Source organism: Nipponia nippon, unplaced genomic scaffold, assembly GCF_047370975.1.
Source record: "Nipponia nippon isolate SJK-2023a ecotype South Korea unplaced genomic scaffold, ASM4737097v1 scaffold_1, whole genome shotgun sequence".
In the NCBI taxonomy this organism is placed as follows: Eukaryota; Metazoa; Chordata; class Aves; order Pelecaniformes; family Threskiornithidae; genus Nipponia; species Nipponia nippon.
The window spans coordinates 116,746,234-116,766,067 of record NW_028262290.1 but is presented as its reverse complement, the minus strand read 5'-3'; the positions used below and the strand labels follow the sequence as shown (position 1 = coordinate 116,766,067).

The window sequence follows — 19,834 nt, the reverse complement described above, 5'->3', positions numbered from 1 at the left end:
AAAGTAGAATTAATGATTTACTAAGTAACATCAATGGTTCAACGCTGAACAAAGGTAGAACAAACCTTTTCCTTCTTTCAACAAACTTTCAGAAGGCGGCTCTGAACTTTTTTCAAACCGCACACCGTAAACATTGTACCAAAAGTGTCGATTACAGAGTTTTCATGCCAAAATCTAAGTCAAATACTCATGCATGACTTTGGATTTTTCAGAAACTTATACGCAAGGTTGGATTCAGCAAATAGCTGTGCAATCTGCCCAGGATTAAATGACAATGATATTCTCTATTACATCCACCTCTTCTTATGCATAGTTGCCCCATAACCAATAGACGGGAAACAGGGTGGAAATTTATATCCTCACAAATACTCTCATTCAGAGTAGAAGCGCCCGTTTTGGGGGCTACTAGCCACCTGGCTTGGATCAGTGTATCTATAGCACTGCACATTTATGCTTTGTTTTGTATCAGGATAATTACCTATGTAAACATTGCCTCTTTTTAAATAGAGAGTTTGTATCTGGAGGCAGAATGTGACTGTACCCTAATATACGGTGTACAGGACGATGGTAATATAGCTAAATAGCAAGCAGTTTTATTCAATGCATTATAAAAAAGCATTTTATATGTTTGTATTTATACATCTTGCACTAATCCTGACCTTCAGCTTTTGGGAAACATGTTTTAATAGCCTCTCAGCTATTTCTTACTGACCTGAAAGTTGCTGCTGTCTTCTACAAGCTGTTCTGCTTTGTTAAGCTTCTAGAACCACAGTAATGTGAACAGTATAAGCAGTAAAAATAATAACATTTTAAAAACCTTATAAATCCTTTTGAGTGGGACAGATTTTTAACAGGATATATGAAAATAATTTAGCAATGCTTTTGGTGCTTATGATGAAGACCGACTACTACGAACCATGATGTGGGACAGTGAAGAGCTGTTTCTTCCTGATTACGTGGTGTGTGTGAGTAACAAGCACAGGCACTATCATTATTTGATCAGTAATACGGCATATTTCTGAAGCCTGCTGAGACTTGAGGAAAATTCTAGGCCACACTCTAATTGGCCTAATAGCTAATATTCTTGTAACCATTTATGGAAAATATTGCACTAATGCTGGTTGGATTCCCTGTTTGCTCTGCTATAGTCCTTCTACAAGGCAGCAGGTAAAATTATTTACCTAGGTCAACAATTTCCAGGCCTTGCATAATCTCCCTCTCTTTCATGTCTCATCTAAGTTTGTAATACTTCACCTCTGTCTTCTCTTTAGCCTTCTCTCATCCTCACTTCTGCTCCTGCTTGCCATTTATTTCATCTATAAGGTTCTTTTCTGTGCCACTAGCTATGCATGCGATGCCCTCCTTATTCTAGACTGTTCTGCCAGCACGCTCTCCTCAAGCAAAAATCAGACATAGTCACTGTCCTTATTTAGCTTGCAGTTGAAAGGCATCTTTGTTGTAATTACCACCATACACAAGTGTCTAGCCTAAGTAAGTGTACCAACAGTATTGATTTAGACCTGTTTTCCCCCCTCCAACCTAAATGATTCTATGATTCCATGATTCTCCAGCCTCTCCTTTCTTCATCCTGACCTGCATCCCACCTGGAATTTAGACTGAAGATGTGTTTTTCTTATTTAGCGTTGGAACAGCAGGAGGATGGTATATCAAGCATTCTTGCGAATGCAGAAGCACGGCCCCAACTGAGTTTGCTATCAATGTTATCTTTTGGTTCGGGTCCCTCCTCAACTATGAGAAATAGAAAACTCTAATAAATACAAATTAAAATGGAGGAAAATAGGATTAATAGTTCCTCTAAATTTTGAAACAAAAGGTAAGGGAGTGTTAAATTTGAAGGAAATGGTAGGAATTCTTCCTCGTACTTTTGATTATGGGCTGTTAGGGAGAAATTTCATTCATAGGTCGTATGAATGTTGCTTCTAAATGGGCAGTAGGACTAGATAGGTTACTCAGATCCAGTCAGAGCTTCTTCTGACATACAACTTGTTTTCTGCATTCCCTCATTTTGGCAACTGATGATAATCACTCCTGAAACTCACGGTCAAAAGATAATGGTGATAAAAGACTTGGTCCTTACCCTATGTCACCAAAAGATTATGTTAGGAATATCAAAATGGGGTTAGATCTGAGTGATTAAATGAAGCTTTAGGCAAGAGGACCATCAGATTTAATGAAAGGAACAACTAGCTGCCTCATCACTACCTTTTACTGATTTTTGATTTGTTTAGCATAGCATGTTTGCCACTTAGTGCAATTGCTACAGGGCAACTCTTACGGTATGGATAAATCAGCGCAATCAAAATCTACAGAATAAAATACAGCAAATGCAGAATAAAATCGTGCTTCAGTGAAATATCCGTACACAAAATTCGTGAACAGAAAGCAAGCATAAAGTAAAACATCAGCGTTCAATGAAAAGTTTTCTGTCTAAAAACCATAGACAAAAACCATGAAGCATGCAGAAAAGCCAGTTTGCATACTGAAAGCAAATCTGACTTTTAGAAACGCTTTTGCGAAACTGCGGTGCTGTACATATACATAATGGTTGTTTAGGAAAAAGAGGAAAACTGGGGACATCTAATGATCTGTCTACACTAAAATAGTGTTAAATATATCAGTGACCTTGGTAATGCTTTAATATGGCTATAACTTGTTTATGCTGCATTACTTTAAACATTTTAGGGGAAACCTGTTTTAAAGTGGTTCCCTTAGATACTATGATAAATCTGTTGAAGAAGGAAGTATGGTCTGTTGTTGAAAGCACAGGACTCTGAGTCAGAAGATGTCGATTATGCCCCCTGCACTGATAACTACTGACTATGTGGCTTCCTCATCTCTAAATTGGGAAATAGTAATTAACTAGTCAGAGGTAACAAGGAGACAAGTCATTACTACTTATAATACTATAATTGTAATAATCAGAACAAAGCCTTCAGAGGAGTACTGATTTGTTAAGAAATCTGTGGGAAGGAAGCAAATCACCTGTATGTTTGAAGTTCTGGAAACTTGTTCTAAGACAAAGTGAAATTTCTGTGCTGTGTTGGTGGACTGTTTAGGAATGCAAAGTATCAGTCTTTGCATTTGTTAAGCAACAGCCATCTAAAGGTCACTATGGCTCCAAAGTAGAACTATGATCTCATAGCTGCAGTTTTTGCCCTTCCCTGTTCACACCCTTTCCGTGTTCCTGACTGTTGCACTGGAAGGTATCGATGGCTTCCATCTTCCATATATAGACAGCCACGTATCTTCTAATGATGCGTAAGCTAACTATACCCCATAAGGTCTTGATGCTGGAAACAAAGGGAGGCAACTGCCCAGCTGACTGTATCTTAGGACTGATCAGAATCTAAGCTTGTGAGGGTGGAGGTTTTCCCACTTTGACAGCACTTTGACAGCAAAGTGCAGTCAGCAAGGCTGACTCGGGCTAAGAGACCAACTGCTTACAAGTGTATGTGGGCAATAAAACTTGGGGAAAAAAAAAGCAGTGAGGAACTCACATACCCAGATATGAGTAAGGCAGGACAGCTTACTTTCTGTATTCATTGTACGACAAAAAATCCTTTTTTTTTTTTTAATGTAAAATTAAGCCAACTACTACTTGGTTTTGATTGAGCTATGAGAAATTGAGTTGGGTGTTTATTCAGAGCAGGGAGGCAGGAATGCATCAAGGAAGTGTTAACATATATATTCACTTTTTGTGAATATAGCAAAGGTTTGTAACAGAAGCAACCCGGCAAGGCTCTGAGGGCTAACCACTTGGGCCCCACTGAAGGTGACTGGAAGCAGCAGAATGAGGACAACTCCATCGCCTCCTTCCCTGTGCCTGTGCCCAGGAAGGCCTGGCTGCTGTTGCCACACCATCTCTGGACCGTGTACACAGACGGTTAATACTGGAGGAGCTGCCCCTCCCAGTGGCGACAGGAGCAGTTAAGACTCATTTCCCAGGCTCTACCCTTTTCGTCTTATGCCACCACCACCACTTTAGACGTTCATCAGGTGACAAAGATAGCTCTACTTACTGTAGTACACTTTCAGTAGGAAGGGATCATTAGCTTTACAGCAAAACTCGTGGTCTGCTACAACATGAGAACAAACCCTTTTACACAATTTTAAAAGCACTTTTACCACTCCTTTCTATGGTATCATCACCTTGGGGCTTATGTAAGAAGAAAATAGCAGGCTTACAGCCTTAGCTGTCTGGAACGAGTGGCAGAAGGAAGGGGGAAATGAGAACATGTGTTGAATATCCCTCTTCGGTCTTCAGACGAGCCAGCCTTGCAGACTGCTTGTTCTGCCTGTTTGAGCTATGCTGGCCTGAGTCAGCAGAAAGCAAGCGTGATGTGGATGACAGACCCGTCACTGCAGCAACACGTGAATCTGCGCCTTTTACTGCCAATACAGACACTGAAATATTTGCAGGGGAGAAGCAACGTTCTTACTTTATTTAAAATACCGATTCTTAGAGCAGGTTGAGTTTGGGACCCTTTGCTTCCCTCCTAACCCCTAACCAGCCTGACATCTCACTGACTTCCCAGCAGCCACAGGGTCAACGCTGCTTGTACCGGCCTGTCACGGCTGATGTCACCGGCCAGCGAAGTTTCCCTTACCGCAGCTGAGCTCCGCGGTCACGTCCTTCGCTAAACGCCGCTTCTCCAGAGGCAGCACTCGAGCTCTCCGGCTGCCCCGGGCTCCGAGCAGCTCCCCCCCATTACCGCCCTCCTCCAGCACCCACCCGCTTCCCCTCGGTGAAAACGCGCGGCTCCCGCCGGCTGTGCCGACCCTCCGACAACCGGGGGCGGCGATTTGAGCAGCGCGATACCCAGCGGGCAGCCGGCCCGGAGCGCTGAGGCGGGGCCGGAGCCGGGGCTGGGTTCCTGTGTGCCCCCCCCCCCTCCGTCCCTCAGGCGGCAACGGCCGCGCCGAGGCTGCGCGAAGGAAGCGGGGCGGGGACAGCGCGCGTGACGCCGCTGCGTGGGGAGCGCGCGACGATCCCGGAAGCGCGGAGCTTGGGCCGCGGTCCGGGCAGGCGGCGGGCGGCGCGCGGCGGGCCGGGGCGGCTCGGAGAGGAAAAAGGGAGCGCGAAGCTGCGGTAACGGCGGCTGCCCGCCCCCCCACCCCCCCGCCCGGCGGCCATGACGAACTTCATCTCGGTGCAGCTGAAGAAGGCCTCGGAGGTGGACTTGGCCAAGCCGCTGTGCAAGTTCATTCAGCAGAGCTACCCGGGCGGCGACGCCCAGGCCGAGCACTGCCGCGCCGCCGAGGAGCTCAGCAAGCTCCGCAAGAGCGCGCTCGGCCGCCCGCTCGACAAGCACGACAGCGCGCTTGAGACCCTCCTCAGGTAGGGGCGGGAGGGCCGGGGCGGCGCAGGCCCCTCAGCGGCCCGCCGCGCCGGGCTTAGCCCCCGCCTCCGCCGCCCCCCTCCGCCATCCCTCCCCTCTCCCCCCGCTTCCGGCGGGGCGGGCGCGCACCCCCCCTCCCGGTGCCCTGCGCGGCAGCGGGGCCCCGGCGGCGGCGGCTGCGGGCCCAGGCCCTGGGCGCGGCGGAGGAAGCAGGTACGGGCGGGCCCAGGTGTGGGCGGGGCGGGCGGTCCGCCGGGAGGAAGCGGCCGGGGCTGCCGGGCCGGCTCTGGCGGCCCGTGGGTTGCGTGCCCGCCTCCCCGCCGCGGGCCTGCGTCTGGGGCAGGCGGCCCGGCCCTCGGGTGCCTTGCAGCATCCCGGGGGTCCCCCACCCTCTCGGCGCGGCTCGGGTGCTGGGCGTCGTGGGGTGTCGGGATGACGGCGCGGGGCGGGCGGGGGAGGCGCGGAGGCGAGGCCTTGTCCCCATCAGCTTCCCCTCCCGAGTGTTTGTAACCGGCCAGTCGCGGCTGGCTTTAGCGTTTACAGACTATTTTGCCTCTCAGGAGAGGGCGGGTGTGTCTTTTGTTTTAGTGTTACGTTGTGCTGTTACAGCTGACAACTTTCTCTTCCGTTTTGTTTGTTTTTAACTGTCGTATTTTCCTTCTGTTGTCTGCTTAGCAGCCTTTTAATGTATTTGCAAAGTCACATCCTTATTTTCTACTTAACACACTTAGTTTGCTATCAGAAAGTTTACTGGTGCCTCTGTTGTGCTGGAATTGTCACAGGTTAGGCAAGCAAAAGATTAATCTGTGCCTTCTGCCCGATAAACTGCATAAAGCCTGCTTTAGGACTAACTGCTCCATCATCTACTAAAGCACTTGCTCTTTCCTATCTCTCTAGAACATTTATGGACTGCAGTATTGACCTACTGTGGTAATCCTGTTGTTCTGTTTATGTTGGAAATACTTTGAGCCCATTTATTTGTAGCTCATCTACTCACTGTGGTCACTGTGATTTATTCACTAGGTTAATACTAAGTACACACTTCTGTGTGCAAGCTGGGATCAAAGATTTGCAGTACCAGAATATGAGTTTTTACAGAGTGGCAGCAAGTTTATTCTTCTTTTTTTTTTTTTTTTTTTAAAAAAAAAGGAAAAAAGGTAGAGGGATTTTCCAGTATATGGAGAAATGATACTTGTAGATGTGACACATTTCTGTAATATCCTGAACAAGTAGAAATACGTTTGATCTTCACTAGAATTTCTTATTTATAAACCTAAAAAAATGAAGAGGAATGGAAAAGAAACAAGTGACTTATTAAAAAGAAGGCAAGATTTGTAAAATGGGTTACTGATGTTTTTTGAGCTTATCAACCCTTCACTGGGTGTTTGGGCTATAAAAGCTGTGACTGTACTGATCATGTTTTACAGTATCTTTGTAGTTTCCTGTTCTATTCCTGTTTATTGCTGCGTATGCTTTTGAAGGTACTACCGTGTATGCCTTTTGAAGGTCAGGGAAATAATGAGCATCTGTGAACTGAAAGAGGGACTCCGCTAGCCAAATTGAAAGGCATATTACTGTCTTCCCTTGAATGCTGGAATTGAGCTTCCTTTTCTGATGGTGCCAATCAGGTTTGTGATTAGTTTCTATCTGAAATCCCTGTTTGGCCCAGCCACATCCTATGACTTCATCCTATCTAACAGCTCTACGCTGCTAAAAGAAGAAAGCCCTCTCTTCAATTCTGGTCCTCCTCTTACGCCATTTCTGGAAGGCAAAAGGTGTACATTGCTTTCTGACAGATGAGCAACTTGAATGAGTTCAGTGGAAGGTCATATGAATATCGGGACAAAAGTAGTGTTGCTTGAAAGCCAAGGGGCTGAGCGGGACCGCCCTCTTTTAGTTCCAGTAGGTCATTAAATTAATTCAAGCCATAGTAGGCAACTTTACCTCAGGTTTTCTCTCCGGGTAATGAAGGGAAACCACTTGCTATTGCATAATTGTTAGTTTTCCTTTTGAGTCGATTGCATATGCAGTGATCTGTTCTCTCTGCTGTCGGTCAGTGATCAGCAGGTGACTTCAGCTGGCCCAGGTGCTGTTGCAGTAGTCAGGAGGTGTTGAATGTGGCTCTGCACCTGTGCCACCTTAGAATCATAGAATCATTAAGGTTGGAAAAGACCCTTAAGATCATCGAGTCCAACCGTTAACCTAGCACTGCCAAGTCCACCACTAAACCATGTCCCTAAGCACCACATTACCTGTCTTTTAAATACCTCCAGGGATGGAGACTCAACCACTTCCCTGGGCAGCCTGTTCCAATGCCTGACTACCCTTTCAGTGAAGAAGTTTTTCCTAGTGTCCAACCTAAACTTCCCCTGGTGCAGCTTGAGGCCGTTTCCTCTCATCCTATCGCTTGTTACTAGGGAGAAGAGACTGATCCCCACCTCGCTACAACCTCCTTTCAAGTAGTTGTAGAGGGCAATAAGGTCTCCCCTCAGCCTCCTCTTCTCCAGACTAAACAACCCCAGCTCCCTCAGCCTCTCCTCCTAAGACTTGTGCTCCAGACCCTTCACCAACTTTGTTGCCCTTCTTTGGACACGCTCCAGCCCCTCGATGTCCTTCTTGTAGTGAGGGGCTCAAAACCGAACACAGTACTCGAGGTGCGGCCTCACCAGTGCTGAGTACAGGGGCACTATCGCCTCCCTGGTCCTGCTGGCCACACTATTCCTGATCCAAGCCAGGATGCCATTGGCCCTCTTGGCCACCTGAGCACACTGCTGGCTCATGTTCAGGCGGCTGTAAACCAACACCCCCAGGTCTTTTTCAGCCAGACAGCTCTCCAGCCACTCCTCCCCCAGCCTGTAGCGTGCATGGGGTTGTTGTGACTCAAGTGCAGGACCCGGCACTGAGCCTTGTTGAATTTCATACAGAAGAAGTGGTATCCCTGCCACACAGAAGCTCCTCTCATAAAGCACCTGCATTTTAAATTGTATCATTTGAGAATATTTATTCCCTTTACAGTGGAAGTGAGATAAGATGAAGGTCTGAATTAACTGTAAATTAGAGAAAATAAGTCACATGTATGTTTTTCCCCTATCTCTAACAAGTTATGAGTGGTTTGTCCCTGTCTGACCATTTATATTCATTACAGTTGCTGGAAAATAAGTTTGTTCTTATTCTGTAAGAATATTCTGACATATATTCTGTTAATATTCTGTAAGGCACAGTTACTTTAAAAAGTTAGACTGTCTACACACCCACAAGTTTGAAGAATCCAGCTGAGCTTATGATTGAAAGAGCACAAGTGTCTGAGTGCCTTGCGTTTCCTCTGAAAATTCCCTTCCCTCTCCAACTTTCAGTATTTTCCTGTTGCTATTTAAGAGTTGTACTCAGTCTTATGTTTAAGTATCAACTTTAGCAAGATTTTTGTTGGAGTTTAAAACTGGTTTGTTAGTGAAGTAATGTTGGAAGAGCTAATTACAATGTGGATGCCCTTTGCATACATTTACTTCTTTGCGGCTTTTTATAGACCATAATACCTAGTAGAGCACTGTAGACCATTTAACTGTTAAGAAATGAAGGCTTAATCTTCTGCTAATTAATCTAGGATTTGCACACGGTTTTGTAATCTTTAGAAGCCTTGTTTTGCTGAGTAGTTACTGCAGAATTTTTTCTTTTATGGAAGAAATGAACTCAGTTGCAGCCCTGTTTCCTAGGCAAACACTGGCCACCAAAGCTTTGAAAGTGCATGTTGCGCTGCTGTTCGACTGATGAACACAAATGCTTCTCTTGGAGAAGTATTTGAGGTACCCAGTGAAATGGGGCACAGTGTAACTGGGAAAGACCTCAGCCTGCTTCCAAGCTTTCTTTGTTTCCCGAGAATCTGAGTGCTCTGAAGGTGACGTAGGTGAGCTTGGTACAGATGTTTCCCCTTAAATTCTGTCATAGCAGATTTGATTTAGTGTTTCGTTGTGTTTTTTTTCTTTTTTTTCTTTTTTTCTTTTTTTTTTCTTTTTTTTTCTTCTGAGTATAATTATAGCTTCAAGGGATTTCTTGCTTCCTCTCAATATTAAAGATAGCCTGGACTTCATTTCCGTTTTCTGAAGGGATGGGGTGGTGGTGCGAGTTTAATTGGTTTAATTTTGCTAACAACTCTTGCAGTTCTTTTTTTAAAAGAAAAAGAGGAGGGGGAAGCGGGGTGCATGGTTTTATTTTGAATGGTCAAATTCTCTGGGGGCTGAAAGTTGCGGTTCTGGTTTCCAGCTGTGAGTTCAGGACTCCATTTCTTATCTAGAAGAGTGAAGGCAGATCTTGGTCTCTTTTATGTTCTTTTGAAGGAGATTTTTCTTTATGATTCTTTGAAGGAGGAACAGGATTTGAGGTTTTTAATGCAATACTTATATTTTAATTAAATTCTAATTTAAACCTTGACTTCTAACTCATTTGACTGCTGTAACTCATTTTTACTAGTATTTAGGAGTGTGTAATGCCTGTTTTGGTGAAAGATACAGTTCTCCAAGTACAGCAATCTGTGTTGCTGACATCTGCCCTCCCTTTCATTGCTGTAGTTGGAACTGGAGCAGTTGATATGTTTGCGCGGTTTTCTGTAGTTCATCTCTGGCACAGCCGAACATGCAACGCTCACCTGTGTTGCGCAGCAACTTATGTTCTTTGTGTCTTGATAGTTAGATGACTGTATTTTTTCTTTTAAATAACACCTTTATGTTTACCCTCATCCTTCAATGTGTAACTGACTTGTGCATCGGATGTGGTCATTTCTTAAATTTTTTTTTTTTCTGCTTTTGTACTGCTAGTTTTACGCTGTTGTGTGGTTAACATCTTCATTTACCATTTTATTTATATATGTTTAGTTTATATATACCATTCTATTTATACATCTTTAGCTACTGCTAAACAAAACTAAATGATTTTACATGTGTGGGTGTTTTTTTTTTTTTTGGTCTGTGGAGTTTTAAAGAGCTCTTAAATCTTGAGTAGAATTTGAAGTTCTTTAATAAAAAGAAATGACACCACATGCTTAAAATAGTAAAGAAAATAGTAACGTAAGTTCTGAACTTGTTTAAAACCAACCAACCAAAAAGCCCTGTGTTGTTGGTATTCATTGATGTTAAATGCAGCAATGTGCATATTTGGGAGGAACATATACCTCCTTGGCTTATTTTCTTTTTCTTTGTCATTCTGTTGACATACAAATAGTCTGTTTGCAAACAGCCAGTGCTTAGGCCCGCTGGACTTCACAAGGCCATTTAACAAGCTTTGCTTCTTGACTACCTTCATGGCAGATGAGGACAGGGTAATCGTGGAATGTGGGAAGACAACTCGGCTTCGTTGGTGGTTAACACCAATTTTTTGGTTAACAAATTAAATTGAGGCAGGAGGGAGACAGCATGGAAAGTCTTTGTGATATTATGTGAGAATGACTGCGTTGAGACCAGCCGAAGGCAGTGAAGGGAGTACGTATAAATATATTGGTTGAAGTGATCTTCAGTGCTAGTATTGAACTAATTTTTGTACTGCTTGTGTTAACCTGTATCAGGGAAACCAATCAGGTTAGGAAATGGAAAAAAGAAAGTGTGATGGTGTGATAAACCAGACCAAACTTAAACTGATGAGAGGGCATCAACATGCAAAGCTGAATTTCTTTAACTACAAAAGGGATGCTGTTCTGTAGGATTTTTATAGATCAAGCCTTGGATGTAAGGTCACTTAAAAAAATTGTAACTAAATTATTTTTAATTATCGCTTCATTTCAAGTAGTATGTGCTTTCAAGGTATGACCATCAAATGAAAGACGAAGAAAAGAGGCAAATGAAAATCTTTTACAAAAAATAAATATATATTCTTTTAAAGCCATTACATTTCATGTGCAAGCTTCATAAATGTTGGAAGATATTAGTTACTGTACTATCAAATAGTTTAAAATTATCAGACTCTGTTATGGCAGATGTTTTAGTTCTTTCTGTAAAACACCTTTGATTTATAAAGTTAAGTCTCTCAGTGGAGGTATATTTGAAATCTGACTTCATAATGGCTGCTCTTGTACTAGCAACCTTAATGCTGAAGTATGGCAAGGTAGAATACAGATTCATAGATCTGTGTAGACAGTGAGAAAAATTCTTATTAGCTTCAAAATCCACATTAAGGTTTGGTTTTTTGTCTGGTGTTTTTTTTTTTTTTTAAACTATACTTTTCACATACTGGTAAGTTGTTAAAAGTAAGAATTAATCTTGTTTAAACTGCTGTCACAGTAAACATCTGCAGACTTCCCCCCCTCCCCCCCCCTTCACCTTAGGAGCAATTTCTTTCAACTCAGTTATTAGTGGAAGTCCTGCTGGGTTACTGTTGCAGGTTATTCTAGCTTCTGATATGGCTTAGTATATTGTGTCTTAAATTGCAGTGGCTCAGTTGAAGCCAGAAACCTGTAGTATTGTATACATCGGCAGATATAATTCACTGAAGAATACGCTAACACTATTTTTATTGTTGTATATGACTTTTAAAAATGCTTCTTGAATTTTTAAACAAACAGTTATTACCTGTAGAACATAGACCTTGTACATCTGCTTCATGTCTAGATCAACAGTGATTAATATTTAATAATATAAGGAAACAAGAACAACGTTAGCCCTGTTTCACAGACTGTGAAACTCATTACTACAAGGCGTTTTGTATATTGGGAATATAAATTGTTAAAAAAAGAATTTGACCAGTATAATGTTGGGTGTGTGCCCATATGGCAAGTGCTACAGGAACAGTATAGGAAACAGGCTTCGCATGTTATGTGTTCTCAGCAGTTGGCAGTTTAAAGGTGTTCTGTTCTGCATCCAGCCTGTCATGTTTAACAAGTGGTGCAGGTGTAGGGTGCAACTTAGGAAAACTTTGAATTGCTAACTGTTGCCTGGATAGACTGTGTGAGGGACTACGCTATACTTGCTGTATTATCTTTCTGGCATTCTTTCCTAAACATCTTTCCCTGTGAGTAGACAAAATACTGGCACAGAGAAACTTCTGGTTTTAATTCACTGTGACTGCTACAATATACTCTAATGAAAACTAAGCTTACAACTAGAGAATTTTATTAAGGATTAGGCTCTCTGGTTGATACTGTGCAAGGCAAATGGCATCAGTTTCAAAGACATTGAAATTTAAACAGATGAGTCAGAAATTGTAGGGGAGTGGGATATAATGTTCAGATCAAGAAGAGTGCGGTGTAGCTTGTTAAGATGTTAAATGCTGTACTTAATTTACTTTTGCAGCATGACTTAATGTCTAATGTACTCTTTGTCTTCCTGTATGTATACAGGGACTCTTTTGCATGACATTCTTTTCTAATCCACCCTCCATCTGAAAGTGGAATGGGTCAGCTTCATTTGTGATATTCTTCTACTTCTGACTGAGATAGGGCTTCCACATTATCTGTGGAAGACTACCTCGTATTGAACTTTTTTCTCTACTGAAAAAATCCCTTTAGGCAGAATTTCTGTTTGTCCTCCAGATCCTCCACAGTTACAAATGAGCTTCACAACGTACGTGTGTGTGCGATTTTTGTGCCCTTTTCCTTATGTTCTAGTGTAAGAAACAAAAGTCTTTGATTTATCTAATAGCTGTTTCCTTCCTTTTTTTTGTAGATACTATGATCAGCTGTGTTCAATTGAACCAAAGTTTCCATTCTCTGAAAATCAGGTAAGATGACTTATCAAACTGTTGAACTGAATCATGGCACCAACGATGTATGACTTACAAGCCTGTACCTAATCCACTAAACAGTATTTCTTTTGGGCAAGGCATTTAATCTCTTTGAGCCTTATTTTCCTAATCTCTTGTTTATTTTGTAGTCAGTGCTCACATGTAGTCTATACTGAAACTTCACCTTTAGTGGCCATAATTGCCTTTGTTTTACAGATTCAGAAATTACAAATTTACAAAATTTACAAATTTTTACAAATTTACAAAATTTACAAATTCAGAAATTTGGCTAGTGGTCACTGCGGTCTTGGTCAGAAAGAGTTGTGCTGTGCTGATTCCTCTTCAACTCTCCTTTTTCCAAGGAGTCTACTTCATACTATGTTATAAAGGCTTCTTAAAACGTAATTTCTATGGGAAAACCTTTAGTAATGGATGGAATATGATCTTTGGTTTTTGAAGCAGAACAGATGTTTCATTCACAACAGCCAACAGAATAAGCCCACTTAAGAGCTTAGCACTTTATTCCTGCCTCTGCATCTACAAATTACGTAATTTTTATATAGACATGGTGATCATTAAGCTTTTTTTGTCTACCATATTTCTTTAGAATCCTGTCTCTAAGGAGAAATTCAGCTTAACTCCTGCCTATTGAAGTCTTCCTCTGGTGGAGACTGGAATAGATCTTTAGACTTCTGTATTTTGGTGGAAAAAGATGCAGATTTTTTTTTTTATGTATTTACAAATAGGACAGAATTTCCATTTCTTTCCTGATCAGATAACATTTAAGTGGTAATGTTACGATTCAAAGAAAAAGTTTCTTTCAGACTTAGAGATTACATGTAAGGGAATAGTTTTAATGCAGTTCAAACTGATTTGAGTTTTGCATGTAGCTGCATTCACTTGTAGCCAAGAACTGCACTTTGGTTTTTAGTGTGCAAATGTTTTGATACGGTGATCTGCAAACCCTGAGACATGGAAAACTGGAAAACTTTAGGAGCAAGTTCTGTAGATCTGTAAACTCTTCCATCAAAGGGAAGCAGTCGTCAGTGGAAGCAGCAGTGAACAGCTGGGGACCAAAACTTCCTGAACTAGCATTGGTGCTAGAGGAAAATACATTATCAAACAGTACTGTGCTCTTTCTTAAGTTATTCTCCACAACCACTTTAAAGCGAGGAATTTTGCTATCTTTTCTGGTCTGATACCAGTTGCCTACAACTAGTTTGATCAGCTGAATAAGGAATCAAATTGTGGAACTTCAAAGCAGACTCTGTGAAATATTTGCGTTGTCTGTGAAATATAAGCTGGAAGTATAATATAAAACACGTTTTTACCTGCATTCTCTTTCCTAAGTGCACTTCCTGATAATGCTGCTATTGAATTCACTCATAAAAATGAGTGAATTTTGATATTACAAAACAGTTCCAAATATGCTAGTAATTTGGAACAGTGGAAACTGCCTGGTTGGGTGGTTTCCTTTAACTGTGACTCTACCTGACTGTCAGACTTCTTGGGAGAGGAATATCTTGGTTTGGAAATAAAGTTGTCTGTCACTCAGAATATAAGCAGAGCTGAAAGATTATTTTGAGAATTTCTGTCTTGTCTGCTTGAAATGTTTTGAGCAAACTAACAGGAAGGAAAAAAAGGTAGAATAAAGTTTTTTAAAATAACTCTTGATGATTTCCTGAAACTTCCAGAATGTTTGTAATTTCATAACTGAATTAAATGTTTTACGCAATTAGAATATAAAAGGATAAATGTGTGAATTTGGGATATTTTCTGAAGATCTAATATTTAATTTTAGAGATAAAGATCTTTCTTTTTCACAACTTTCAGGTCTGTGTAACATTTACATGGAAAGATGCTTTTGATAAAGGATCACTTTTTGGAGGATCTGCCAAATTGGGTATGTTGAATGTATTGAAATTATTAATGATATTAAATTTTGAGAATATTTTTATATAGCTGAATTGTTAGTAGTCTTTCTAGTATTCTCAACATAGCTTTCAAATGAGTTCAACTATAATGGTAACAAATTAATCACCTCAACATTGGGAATGAATAAATGGGCACCGTGCAAAGAATTTCTGTAAAATTGAGGTTTAATATTAGTTTTCCAGAGGCATGAATGGATGTGCAGTCTGATAACAGTTGTGCTGTCTGCTCCTCAGACTCTTTCCGAGAGCAACCCCAACTGACGTTAATCAAAATTGTTCAAGTTAACGTTAAGTTTCAGTAGGAGGTTTGTGGTAATCCAGCTCTTACTGTTCTAAATAAGATCCTAATGAGATGTGCTTGTGAGTGAGTGGGTCCCCTCCAGAAGAAGGGGAGTGATGGTAGCTGGCTTCAGTAACCTAGTCGAATGTCACATTTTGTTCAAGAGAATAGAAGGATCTGCCCATGCCCTGAAATGACTCTCCTATCACTTCTTTTTAAAATATTTTCCTACAGATTTCAACACTTGGAAAGAAAAAAAATTTAATTTGTTTCCTGCAAACATAAGGAGTTTGAGTCTATGATTCATTTTATTCATATAGGGACAATTCTTCCCTGCAAATTCAGGATCATTAAATGCATTTGGAACACTTGCCAATAGAGAAACTAAGACTAAATCCTTTTGAGTTAAGTGAGGAGCTGTTCTGTCATATGTCATCATTCTGTAGTGTTTCTATTTATACCTAAGTGTTCATCATGACTAGCATTGCGAGATGACCATTGCGATTTGAAGCTCCAGACAAAGCCTGAAAAAATGTTAGAGTACTTATGCCCTTTTTAGTTTTTTTTTAAGTTTTTGTCCTTTATATAGTTCTCTGCTAGCAACTACTGAAAGTCTTTGCAGTTTTCCATGTTCTGATAAAGTTGTGCTTGTGTGAACTACATGTGTAACAACACACCGCATTCCTGTGCATAAGCAGGTGGTGCACACCTTTCTTTGCTTTATTTTATAACTGTTGTAAGAAGTCCTTCTGGATAATTGGAGACCTTCCCGAAGATGCTGTGTTTTTTCTCAGAATTTGGTTGGTTCTGTCTTCTTTGGGGCTCGCATTTCATGATGATTGAACGTGTTTCATAGTAAAGTTCAGAATATTTAATTATGACTTAAACATAGTCTGTGAATCGCCAGGGATTTGTAATAATTGTGAGAAAAAGAATCAGTAATCATAATGTTGATGATTACCCTGAGACTTTGAATAAATGTGATGTTACAGCAGCTTGAGAAAGCTTGCTTGTCTGCAGGTTAATTATATACTAGTCTGAATAATCTGTGAGGCAGATGACCAGAGATTTCTGCAACAGTCCATGTGAAATATCAAAGAAATTCTTAACTGAGATGTGAGTAATGCTCAGTTAACAAGCAATGGAATAAATTTTATTTTGAAACTTTAAAGCAGATCTTAGTGGAAAGAAATTAACAAAAGGAGTCTTTTAGTATAAATCTTCACAGTGCTGTAGCGCAGATTATCCAGATGCTGCTCTCCAGATTAACTATAGCATGTGTGTATCACTTTATTTCAGATCAGAATTAGCAGTGGGGTTTCCCAGTGTAAAGCAAAGTTTGCAGTTACTGAGGGAGCAGAATTTCTGTTGACTTACAAGAGGAGGTGATCTTGTCTCCAGATGGAAATTCAGTGTAAAACTCCTTTGCCTCTCATGGGGCCAAGATGCAGGGGTGTGACTGGAGAGTTAGGGCTCTTGCTGTGGTGACAAACTGTTTTCTTCCTGTCTTCCTGAATCCCAAGTCTATATCACAGGGGTAGCTGATGGATACTGTGGCTGCTTGAAAAGTGACCCAGTTCACAGCATGCCATGTAATCCGAAATATGTTGGCTTAAATTAATAGGTAGAGCTATAAACAGATGAGTCTGAGGAAAACCTATATTGCTAAACAGCTGTTCTCACTGTAGTAAATCACACTTGAGATGCAGTCCACAGTATAAAGTAATTCTGCGTATAAAGTAATTTTGCACTTCAGAAACTTTAAAGCCATATTTTCTTTCCTTTCTTGTGTTTGTTTTAGTCGTTTGAATGATGTGTGAGTTGTACAAGATCTTCTTTTTAGAAAAATTCTGGAAAATAAACTACAGAAGAGAGATGATCTAGATAAGTGACTATTATCTTGATGAAATACAGTGACTGTGTAACTCGCTTTACACTCAGGGAAACAAAACGGGGAAAACAGCATGTTGGATTTGTGGCTGCTTGTCTGAAAATTTAGTACAGGTCAGGGAGCACTAACATAAAACTTCAGAGAGATGTTAGATAAATATGCAGCTGTATAAGGAGGCTGGATGTTAATGAAATGAAACAAATGTGCCTCTTTAGTACCTTCATGTTTTAAGGATAACTTAGAAGCTGTACCTGGGTGTTTGAAATTGAAAAAACACTAGTTGAGTTTTCTGTATCCTCCAAGAGGAGTGTCTAGACACTTTTTAACAATAGTAGGAAACTAGTATCTGCAGTCTTTAGATTTTCCAGTACTTGCATATGGCCAATAACATTTTGAAAGCAATTAATAGATTCAAAATGGTTCCTGTTCAGAGATTACTGTTTCTAGAAGTGTGGGCTCCATCCTCTGGGACTATGAAGTACTACAGGAGTTGAGTCTGGATAGGCCACGCTGCTGTCTAGTGAGCACACATTTTAATTAAATCCTTAGCTGTTTCAGTTAATGTATAACCAAGATATTTGTCAGCATTTTCAGTCTGGAACAATAGCTCTGAGAGGTGACAAATTCCCTGCATTTTTCTAGACAGTAAGACAGAGCATGTAAAAATCTTTGGCCTCAACAAGAGAAGGGTAGTTAATCTTGCATTCAAGATACAGTAAGAGCATGTAATTGGGCAATTATTGCGAAGTGATTAATGCATGGAAATTAATATTTCAGATTATACTTCAGTAATGCATGTGTTTCTGTATCTTCAGGAGCCAAAAAGCTGTACTCTAGTTAGAAAGACTTTCAAATTATTTTGTGTATTGTGTAGATTTTTATACTACTGCTTTTATGCTTTATGCCATTCTCTATAGTTCCTCATGTCGAAATAATTTGTGGAAGTACTAAATTAGGCTATATAAAGCCTTCAGAATGATGACGACTTTGACTTTTAAAGTTTAGTATGATTGTTAGTGTGATATTAGGTGTATTGGCCTCATCTATAGGATGCTAGAGTACTGAAGTTTATTTTCTTAACTGTATGGGTAACTGTCTGTCTTGATTGCAGCTCTGGCAAGTTTGGGGTATGAGAAGACCTGTGTTTTGTTCAACTGTGGAGCATTGGCAAGCCAGATTGCAGCAGAACAGAATCTAGATAACGATGAAGGACTGAAAGCTGCAGCTAAGCACTATCAGGTACAGAGGCTCCCTGGTTATGCTTAGGAATTCAGAATTATTAGTCCTAGAACATCAAATAAGTATGTCTCAATTTTAAAGCTATATATAAGCATACATAAAAATATATATATATATATGTATATGTATTTTCCCTGTCTTAATTGCAAAGGTAGACTGGCTAAGTACTTGGTCTTGGCTTATATTTATTTACCAGCTTTGAAGGATTTAATTCCATACAGTTCCCCATACCCCTTCCCCCAAGTGTGTTGGTAACTAGTAACCTTCAGCTTAAGATTGAATAATTTTAGCTAGTATAAATTTTAGTTTTAACAGTTAAGTTATACAGTAATGATCTCTTTCTTTCTTCTTTGTGGAATGTGTTACAATTTCCGTGTTCTTATGCTGTTAGGTGTAGCCAGTATACCTTTACTTATAGTCCGTCTTGATAAATGTCTCGGTGTAAGTGGCTTCAAGAACAAGAAGTAACAAGGAATTGGTTTTAGTAGCTAAACAATAAATGGGACACCATGTACCAAAAAAGCTCTATTTTTTTGAAATTGTTGTTATGTATTATATTTGTAAGAGGAAAAAAATCTGTTTGGAAACATGAATGGTAATATATTGTTTTGTTTTACTTAGTTTGCGAGTGGTGCTTTCCAACACATTAAAGACACAGTTTTGTCAGCCTTGAATCGAGAACCTACAGTGGACATCTCTCCAGACACAGTTGGAACTCTCAGTCTTATTATGTTGGCTCAAGCCCAAGAAGTCTTTTTTTTGAAAGCTACAAGAGGTATATCTTAATTTTTGGCTTGTATATTTATGTGCTCATTACAACTTCCACAGAAACTTACAAGTGTTTTAAGTTACTAAGAGCTTGTAAAGGGCCTTTAAAAAGTTTTTATTTTTGCCTTTACTGATTCTCGCCCCCCCAAAAAAAAAAACCAAAGCAAAACAAAAAAAAAACCCAAACAAAAACCCAAAACAAACAACAAAACATGGAAGTTCATTAAACACAAACTACAGATGCCACTTAAGAATTTGTTTAAGGTTCACCCGACAATACAGTTGTCCCACTTGCCTTTCCTTTCTTTTTATGTCCAAAACCATTAGTTGTCGTCTTTACAGAGGATTTTGCTGGTTTATATTTTTTCCTTTTCCCCCTTGAGAACAAAAGACATTCTCTAAAAGAACTGAGAGTACTAGAAATGGTGCATGGGGGTTTTACCACTACTCCCCTCCTCCTCTGTCTGGGGAATGATTTCATGAGAATTTAGAAAGAAAGACATGACTATGCTAGGAAACAAAGGAAATTTCCTAAGAGTTTATGGGAAACAAATTCTGCTTGATAGCTCCTATTTTTAAGAGAGGAACTCTTTGACCCAGTCTAACTTTGAGAATACCCCGTTTATCTCAGAAAGTGAAATTCTGCAGGTAGAACAAAGAA

The 19,834-nt window shown here is 40.6% G+C and overlaps 1 protein-coding gene across 3 annotated transcripts in view; it reads left to right on the top strand.

Annotated features, from left to right (window-relative positions):
• The first annotated feature begins 4,974 nt into the window (after positions 1–4,974).
• Positions 4,975–19,834, top strand: part of PDCD6IP (programmed cell death 6 interacting protein) — a 36,586-nt gene continuing 21,726 nt past the window's right edge. For 2 of the 3 annotated variants that reach the window (XM_087768301.1, XM_087768287.1), the window contains exons 1-5: positions 4,977–5,359; positions 13,004–13,058; positions 14,895–14,964; positions 18,278–18,405; positions 19,027–19,180. In XM_087768301.1, coding sequence (XP_087624427.1) covers positions 5,154–5,359; positions 13,004–13,058; positions 14,895–14,964; positions 18,278–18,405; positions 19,027–19,180 — 613 coding nt within the window. In that variant the 5' untranslated portion in view covers positions 4,977–5,153. Of the gene's footprint in view, positions 5,360–13,003; positions 13,059–14,894; positions 14,965–18,277; positions 18,406–19,026; positions 19,181–19,834 lie in introns of all 3 variants that reach the window. The other variant, XM_087768296.1, reaches the window with a different exon arrangement.